At 39.7% G+C, this 9,865-nt stretch overlaps 1 protein-coding gene across 2 annotated transcripts in view; it reads right to left on the bottom strand.

The window, feature by feature from the left end:
- SLC16A1 (solute carrier family 16 (monocarboxylate transporter), member 1) overlaps window positions 1-9,865 on the bottom strand; it is a 50,832-nt gene that overhangs the window by 6,563 nt on the left and 34,404 nt on the right. For both annotated transcript variants that reach the window (XM_011933146.1, XM_011933147.1), the window contains exon 3: window positions 8,851-8,994. In XM_011933146.1, the coding sequence (XP_011788536.1) occupies window positions 8,851-8,994 (144 nt within the window). The remainder of the gene's footprint in view (window positions 1-8,850; window positions 8,995-9,865) is intronic.

The following is a 9,865-nucleotide window of genomic DNA, read 5'->3' as shown; positions in this document are numbered from 1 at the left end:
TTTGAGATGGAGTCTCGCTCTGTTGCCCAGGCTGGAGTGCAGTAGCACGATCTCGGCTTACTGCAAACTCCGCCTCCCAGGTTCATGCCATTCTCTTGCCTCAGCCTCTTGAAAGACAGGGCAGAAGTGGTGGCTCATGCCTGTAATCCCAGCACTTTGGGAGGCCAAGGTGGGTGGATCACCTGAGGTCAGGAATTCGAGACCAGCCTGACCAACATGGAGAAACCTCGTCACTACTAAAACCACAAAATTAGCTGGGCGTGGAGGTGCATGTCTACAATCCCAGCTACTCGGGAGGCTGAGACAGGATAATCATTTGAATCTGGGAAGCGGAGGTTGTGGTGAGATTGCGCCATTGCAACTCCACCCTGAGCAACAAGAGCAAAATTCCGTCTCATAAAAAAAAAAAAAGTGGACTGAGGGAGTTTGTCTTCCCTTCTGTCACATGAGGACACAGACAGATGGCACCATCACTAGTTATTTAGTCTGCTGGAACTTTGATCTTGGACTTCCCAGCCTCCACTGTGAGCAATACTTTGTTACAGCAGCCTGAGCAGACTAAGATAATCAGTTCATGAAAATATTAGATCACAGCTAATTTGAAAATAATTTGAACCAAGAATGGGGGCTCATATCTGTAAACCCAGAACTTTGGGAGGCCAAGGCAGGCAGATCACTTGAGTCCAGGAGTTTGAAACCAGCCTGGGCAACAAGGCGAAACCCTGTCTCTACCAAAAATAAAAAAGTTTGCCAGGTGTGGTGGTACACACCTGTAGTCCCAGCTACTCAAGAAGCTGAGGTGGGGGGATTGCTTGAGCCCGGACGGCAGAGGTTGCAATGAGCAGATTGTGCCATTGTACTCAGCCTGGGCAAGAGAGCAATACTCTGTCTCAAAAAGAAAAGAAAGAAAATAATTTGAATTTAAAGCTTGTGTAAGATGAAAAAATTACATACTGAAAGAACACTTATCAAATATTTTTAGGCCGGGCACGGTGGCTCACACCTGCAATCCCAGCACTTTGGAAGGCTGAGGTGGGTGGATTACCTGAGGTCAGGAGAGTTCGAGACCAGCCTGGCCAACATCATCTCTACTAAAAATACAAAAACTAGCCAGGCATAGTGGTACACGCCTGCAGTACCAGCTACTCAGGAGGCTGAGGCAGGAGAATTGCTTGAACCCAGGAGGCAGAAGTTGCAGTGAGCAGAGATCACGCCACTGTAGTCTAGCCTGGTCAACAGAGTGAGACTCGGTCTCCAAAAAACAAACAAAAACAAAAACAAACACAAAATGAAACAACAACAACAATATATAGAGAGAGTCATAAGACTTTGTACAGTCAGAATAACAAAGATAAATACCAGGCCAGGCATGGTGGCTCATGCCTGTAATCCCAGCACTTTGGGAGGCCAAGGTGGGCAGATTGTTTGAGCCTAGGAGTTCAAGACCAGCCTGGGCAACACTGCGACAACCCACATCTACAAAAAATACAAAAATTAGCCGAGCGTGGTGGTGCAAGCCTGTAGTCCTAGCTACTTGGCAGGGTGAAGGGGGAGGATTGATCGCCTGAGCCCAGGGAGGCTGAGGCTACAGTTAGTGGTGATCGTGCCACTGCACTCCAGCCTGAGTGACAGAGTGAGAAACCCTGTCTCAAAATAAAATAAATAAATAAATAAATAAATAAATAATAAAAAAGACCAGCTTGGGCCATAGAGTGAGACCCCATCTCTACTTAACAAAAATAAAAAATTAGCTGAGCATAGTAGTAGGGCCAACTGCTACTGGGGAGGCTGAGGCAGACATGATCATGCCACTGTACTCCAGCCTGGTCAATACAGTGAGACCCCGTGTCAAAAAAAGAGAAAAAAGATCCCACAAAACACCACACTGCTATCACAATATCACCACACTGCTGACTTTGTGAGGTAGAAGCTAATACTGCAGAAGTTAAAGTTTTTGAAATATTTAAAATTCCAAACCACAAGTGTTAAGGTGACCCTTATGGAACTTAAAATATGTAAATTTATACTTTCATGTTTTTAAAAAAGGAAAAACAAACCAAAAGTAGGCAGGTAACATCTCCTCCCCACAAAATATACTTTAATAACCATCACTGTATATCTCTGACCCAAAGCACTAAAAAAGAAAACAAAACCAACTATATCTCAAAATGTATTAGTGTTCACATTGTGGTCCAAGTGAACAAGTTAAAGGATTATCACAGTTGTAAAAGTGATGAAAACTATTAGGGGATATACTATTTAGAAACTAAACCAAACGAAACAACCCATTTAGTAAAAATTCTGCAACAAGGTTCATGATAGGCATTTTGTCTTTTAGTGTTATTTCAGGAAGGATGGGCCTAATTAGCTATGATTAAAAATAGAAAGGGGTATGGTTTATGGGCCTATTAAAATACAAACTCAAAAAAATGTGCTAGTTATCTCACTAATTGTGTAAGGACAAAGGAGGAACTGTTTCCCCAAAGGAAAGAGTCATGTGCAATTAATAAAACTGACATCACTTACTTTTGATGCAAAACACAAGTGGCTCTCTAGCTCTTTGGTGGCACAGAATTGCAACATGTAAACTTCTGGTTTGTAGTCAACTTAAGAACACACTGAACACCTGGAGTACTTCTGGGTAATGTTTATACCAATTTCTTCAAGCCAACATAGTCAAAACCTGATTAAAATCCTGGCCAAATGGAGTTCAAAGCCTGCAAAATTATTGGCTCTCAGAAGCTAATGCCCAAAGTCCCTTTTGATTTCTCTGAACTTACAAAAAAAAGCAAACACTACAATTTAGCACTTAGGTTCTTTAATTTGATAGACAAAATAGGCCCATGTTCAAAATGTAAAAGGCACAAAAAGATAAGCAGTGGAAACATAAGTCTTCCTACTCCTGTTCCCAGTCACCCAGTTTCTCTCTCTCCATGGCAGCCAGTTACCTGTTTCTTCTGTACAATTTAATTATAGGCTTAATGAAACGATGATTTCAACTGCTTATTCCTGTTTCATGATCATATATTATTGTCTCAAAAGGATTATAAACTTCTCAAAGGAAAGGGATCAGTGTTTTCTGTCACTCACAACACCTCGCCCCGTGCTGAATATACTCATAGAACTTGATAGATATTGGTTGAATATGGCACCACCTTAGCAGCCTAAGGCTAAGTTATTTATAGTTGAAACCTAGAATCATTACATTGGCTAGAAACAGTATTTTAGATGATGTTAAGTGAGCAACTTACTCCCTACATTTCCTTTACAATATGCCAAAGAAAACAAAAGAGAAATAAGTGGTAAAATTTAAGTTTAGAGTACAGCTGAAATGCTTTTAGGACTCATAACATCGCAAGTCATACGGAGGAGGTTTTATTCAGTTAATTCTAACATCATACAAAGATTTTACCTGAGACTCTGAACCATGCCATTAGGCCAGTCTGATTTATTTTAATTCTCCCAACATCAATTTTTAAAAATCTCTATTTATGTTTACATTTCAAGAGTCTAGCAGGGATCAACAAAAAAAAAACCAGTTGCGCATACATCATTTTTATAACAGTCTTTTAAGCTCAATGATACATCAGTTGGAGCAAATCAAGGTCCCTCACGATTTTCTCATTTCTGTTTTGAAATGCTATAGTATTTCAAATACCATAGCGAGAGCTGCTATTGTTATCAGGAATGAAAAATGTGACTCTAAACACCAAACTTTAAATAACATTTCAAAACATCTCACTGAATAAGACTTTTTTTTTTTTTTTTTTTTTACAGTTACCTAATACAGACACGCTGGCTGCTTCATGAAAATTAAAATAGCAGGCCTTAATAGGTACTTACCTCCACCATACATGACAGCCAACATTATGGAGGATATCCATGACACTTCGCTGGTGGTGGCATGGAATATACTTTCAATCTCTTTGAAGAAAACAGTAATAGATTTGGGAAATGCATAAGAGAAGCCGATGGAAATGAAAGCTCCAATTACCACTGCCCAGCCCCAGCCTCCATCTGGGGGGGTGTATCCAACTGGACCTCCAACTGCTGGTGGCATTTTAAGTGTAGATAAATTCTAAAACACAGGTCACATACAAATATCTGAAAGATATAAAATTAAAATAGTATGTCAATATAAGGCACACCTATAAAACTCTTTTGTGAAATAAGAAATACAGCCAGGCGTGGTGGATCATGCCTATGAGTAATCCCAGCTACTTGGGAGGTTGAGGTAGGAGGATCATTTGAGGCCAGGAGTTCAAGACAGGCTGGGCAATACAGATCCTGTGTCTAAGAAAATTTTAAAAAAATTAGCTGGGTATGGTGGAGCATGCCTATAGTCCAAGCTACTCAGGAGGCTGAGGCAGGAGGATCACTTGTACCCAGGAGTTTGAGACCAGCCTGGGCAACATAAGTAGACCCCAACTTTGCAAAAAAATTAAAAAATTACCCGGACATGGTGGTGCGTGTCTGTGGTCCCAGTTACTCGGGAGGCTGAGGTGGGAGGATCACTTGAACCTGGGAGGTAGTGGCTGCAGTGAGCTGTGATTGCACCACTGCACTGCAGCCTGGGTGACAGAGCGAGATCTTGTTTTGTTTTGTTTTTTTTGAGACAGAGTCTCACTCTGTCACCCAGGCTGGAGTGCAATGGTGAGATCTTGGCTCATTACAACCTCTCTGCCTCCCAGGCGGTTCTCCTGCCTCAACCTCCCGAGTAGCTGGGAATACAGGTGCACGCCATCACCTCTGGCTAATTTTTGTATTTTTAGTAGAGATGGGGTTTGGCCATGTTGGCCGGGCTGGTCTTGAACTCTTGAACTCAGGTGATCCACACACCTTGGCCTCCCAAAATGCTGGGATTACAGGCGTGAGCCACCATGCCCAGCCCCGACACTATAGGTTTTAATATAGCCTTTGTAAGTTTTTTACCTTTTCCAAAACATATTCTTCCATACTTTCTTTTCACATTCTTTTATTTATGGCTGACTTAACGTACTAGGAGTGGGTGCCTGACTCACTAGATATGTAGCAATTTACAAAAAAATAAGATAATTCTGAACACCCAAAATTTTCACTTAACAGGCTGGGGAACTATCTCAGAAAAGTTTCCTTTTATCTAATATCTTTGATTCAAGGTATTTTTTCCCACTATATGACAAGAAACTCCTAAACAATAGCTAGCCAATACAGTTAAAATCAGAAATATATATATGATGTCAAAAGATGGTAGTTTTAGACCAGGCGCAGTGGCTTACGCAGAGTTGGATCACCTGAGATCAGGAGTTCGAGACCAACCTTACCAATATGGTGAAACCCCATTTCTACTAAAAATACAAAAATTGACCAGGCATGGTGGCGTGCGACTGTAGTCCCAACTACTAGGGAGGCTCAGACAGGAGAATTGCTTGAACCCAGGAGGCGGAGGTTACAGTGAGCTGAAATCAGGCCACTGCACTCTAGCCTGGGCAACAGAGTAATACTCTGTCTCAAAAAAAAAAAAAGTAGTTTTAAATCAAAGTTAAGCCCTTTGTCTTGAATTCACTTAGTACTAATGAATAATGAATAGCATGGTTAGAAAATGTAACTTCCTGTTAGATTATTAATAAGGGGCAGGTGGGAGTGAGTGTTTTGTGGTAGGTTACCTGTTTTCTCATGAAGATCTCTTTTACTTTAATTAAGACAACTTCCACCCTATATTACAACTTATCCTGTATGTTAGCAGGTCCATTTCAGAGTACTTCCACTCAGACTATACTACAGCAATGAATACAGGTCAGAGATGACAAGTTCACTATTGACTACCATGTTCTTTAGTCTATAACACAAACCCTTCTTCATAATATTAATACTCAACTCCAAAACACTGTTCCTTCCAACCCCATGAACAATTCAAATACAATTTAGGACACTGGATGTTGCAGGAGTATGATGAAAATAGCTTCATAAAAGAAGTTTCCTGAAAAGCAGGGATATACTCACCTCTTATAAACAACATTCTACTATAGGTTCCAGCCAGTGTATGCAGGCAAGAAAAAGAAACAAAAGGCATAAAGAATGGAAAAGAAATAAAATAGGCCAGGTGCAGTGGCTCACACTTATAATCTCAACACTTTGGGAAGACCAATGTGGAAGAATTGTTTGAGGACAAAAATTCAAGAACAGCCTGGACAATATATCAAGACCCTACCTCTACATAAATTGTTTAAAAATTGGGTGTGGTGGTGCACATATGTAGTCCTAGTTACTTGGGAAGCTGAGGTGGGAGGATCACTTGAGCCCAGGAGTTTGAAGTTACAGTGACCTATGATCATGCTGCTGCACTCCAGAGCAAGACCTTGTCTTGGCCGAGCGTGGTGGCTCACACCTGTAATCCCAGCACTTTGGGAGGCCGAGGCGGGCGGATCACGAGGTACGGAGTCCAAAACCAGCCCGGCCAACATGGTGAAACCCCGTCTCTACTGAAGATACAAAAAATTAGCTGGGCATGGTGGTATGTGCCAGCTACTCGGCAGGCTAAGGCAGGAGAATCACTTGAACTCAGGAGACAGAGGTTGCCGTGAGCCGAGATCACGCCATTGCACTCCAGCCTGGGCGACAGGGGGAGACTCTGTCTCAAAAAAACAAAACAAAACAAAACAAAAAAGCCTTGTCTCTAAAAAATAAATAATAATAATAATAAAGTTGTTTTTATTCAGATGACAGACGTGTATAAAGAACACCCTTTTCTTTACAGTTTTCTAAAGAGATGTTCCTTAGAACATCAAATAAGTGAATTTGACTAGGTCTCAGGATACAACATCAATAAACAGAAACCAGTTGTATTTCTATATACCAGCAATGAACAATCCAAATCTGAAAAAATTTTTAAATGCTATTGTAAATGGTAAACTATACAGAAATAATTCTCACAAAAGATGTATGAGATATGTACACCAAAAACTATAATACTGAGAAATTAAAACAGATAACCTATCCTCTTGGACTGAAATAATCAATATTTAAATCAGGCAAAGATTTCTGAAGGAAAATAAAGAAACAACTATAAAAAAAAGTTGGCCAGGTGCAGCGGCTCACGCCTGTAATCCCAACACTTTGAGAGGCTGAGGCGGGCAGATCACCAGGTCAGGAGTTTGAGATCAACCTGGCCAACATGGTGAAACTCCTTTTCTACTAAAAATACAAAAATTAGCTGGGTGTGGTAGCAGGCGCCTGTAATCCCAGCTATTTGGGAGGCTGAGGCAGGAGAATCAGTTGAACCCAGGAGGTGGAGATCACGCCATTGCAGTTTAGCCTGGCAGTGAGAGTGTCTCAAAAACAACAACAACAACAAAATAACAAAAAACCAGATTTTTAAATATAAAAACTAAAGTGCACTAAACAAAAGTGGACAAATATTTTCATAATCTTGGAGTAGAAAACAACTTTCTCAGGATGATATACAAGATAAAAACTATAAAATACTTTTTGAATACATAAAAATTTTATATGTTTAATACTGGGAAAACATTGGAAAAGAGTGAATTTTAAAAATACTTTTTAACAAAATTCAACATCCAAAAATTAATCAGGAGGCTGGGTGTGGTGACTCATGCCTGTAATCCCAGCACTTTGGGAGGCCGAGGTAGGTGGATCACGAGGTCAGGAGATCGAGACCACCCTGGCTAACACAGTGAAACCCCGTCTCTACTAAAAAAAATACAAAAAATTAGCCGGGCGTGGTGGCAGGCACCTGTAGTCCCAGCTACGTGGGAGGCTGAGGCAGAAGAATGGCATGAACCCAGGAGGCAGAGCTTGCAGTGAGCTGAGATCGCTCCACTGCATTCCATCCTGGCCGACAGAGTGAGACTGTCTCAGGGAAAAAAAAAAAAAAGAAAATAAAGATTAAAACCAAGAGATACTGTTCTCACCTATTAAATTGGCAATTTTTTTTTTTTTTTTAAAAAGAAAATATCCCATTGTTAACAAAAGGGATAATCTTGGAATCTCTGATATACTGTGGTGGGACAATAAGTGAGTATAACTTTTTAGAGGACAATTTAGCATACATATATTAAAACAAACACACAGCAGTTCCCTTTCTACAAATTTATACTAAGAATATATTCATGTTCACAAAAGAATTTCAACCTAATACTGACAAAAACAATTTGTCAACAATTAAGAGATCAGTCAAATAAAATTATGTTATGTATATTCAATGGAATAATAGAGATTAAAATTGTTATGTATCAAAACATTTAACAACATGGAAAACTGTTCATGATATATTGTTAAGTGGAAAAAAAACTGGTTACAAAATATTATACATAATTTGATCCTTTTTTGCTCTAAAAAAAGGTGTATCTGTGCATAGAAAAACACATGGAAGGATATATATAGAAATGTTAATGATATTCTTTGGATTGTGAGGTTATGGGTAACTTTTATTCATTATGTTCATCAACAGTTCATTATCTTCATTTAGTGATTTTTAAAATGGGGGAGGAATTATCAAGCGTATCCTCTACCCCTCAGAAACGTTATGTGGACATTCTATCAAATAGCCACTCTCGCATCAAGTTGCCACACACATTGTATCTACCACTACTGTCTATTCTTAGGACAAGGAATGCAATCATTCTTTCAATTCATTTACTCATTCAAAACAAACAATAATATCCATCACATAATGGCAATTTCTTTAAAAGTTTGCTTTTCTAGTACTTTTATCTGTAGTTCTTCAAAATGATAATCAAGTCATTTCTATAAGAAAATAATTTCACTCCAGAGATCTGAAAGATGAACGCAGGTAAATACAAAATAGCCAGCAAAAAACTAATGCTTCCAAATGAATCAGTAGTAACTCACCTCCAACGAATCCAATACAGAAGTATAGTTCCTGTACAGTGTTACAGAAAGAAGCTGCAATCAAGCCACAGCCTGACAAGCAGCCACCAATAATCATGACTATACGACTTCCATATTTATTCACCAGGATACTGCTGATAGGACCTAAAAGATAACCAAAAATGTAGTAATATAAAGGAAACTGCTCCCTCACATCTATACAAGTATGAATGACAACGAATGACAAATCCTCCAAAATAAACAAGCAGCAATGATAAGAATACTGTTTTCTATAATTATTTCTGAGTCATATGTGTACTAAAATAAAGATGTTAGAAAACATAATTGTTCAGGTTCTAAATCTAAAAATACTGGATGGAATTTTACTAAAATACAAAAGACCTGAAGTTATCCTTAATCTTTCTCTTTTAAGGCAGGGCAGACTGAAAACACCTTGGTAATGAATGTTCACAAGATTCTTGATATATCTAGGATATGATTAACATACATGTAGAAAGTGGCTGGGCGCAGTAGCTCACGCTTGTAATCCCAACACTTTGGGAGGCTGAGGCAGGTGGATCACCCAAGGTCAGGAGTTCAAGACCAGCCTGGCCGACATGGTGAAACCCCGTCTCGACTAAAAATACAAAAATTAGCCAGGCACGGTGGCATGTACCTGTAATCCCAGCTATTTGGGAGGCTGAGGCAGGAGAACGGCTTGAACCTGGGAGGTGGAGGTTGCAGTGAGCCAAGATCCTGCCACTGCACTTCAGCCTGGGCAACAGAGTGAGACTCTGTCTCAACAAACAAACAAACAAACAAAACAAAAACATGTGTGTAGAAAGTATGTTCTAAATTTCAGACACACACAGTGATAGGAGACATATAAATGCATCTAAATACATTTTAGAGTACTTGTATATTATCACAAATGTGGTTTGTGTTTTTTTTTTTTTTTTTGAGATGGAGTCTCGCTCTGTTGCCCAGGCTGGAGTGCAGTAGCACGATCTCGGCTTACTGCAAACTCCGCCTCCCA

The sequence above is a fragment of the Colobus angolensis genome, unplaced genomic scaffold (assembly GCF_000951035.1).
Source record: "Colobus angolensis palliatus isolate OR3802 unplaced genomic scaffold, Cang.pa_1.0 Scaffold124, whole genome shotgun sequence".
Classification (NCBI taxonomy): Eukaryota; Metazoa; Chordata; class Mammalia; order Primates; family Cercopithecidae; genus Colobus; species Colobus angolensis.
Note: the sequence above shows the minus strand (reverse complement) of the source record. Positions and strands in the feature narration are given on the sequence as shown.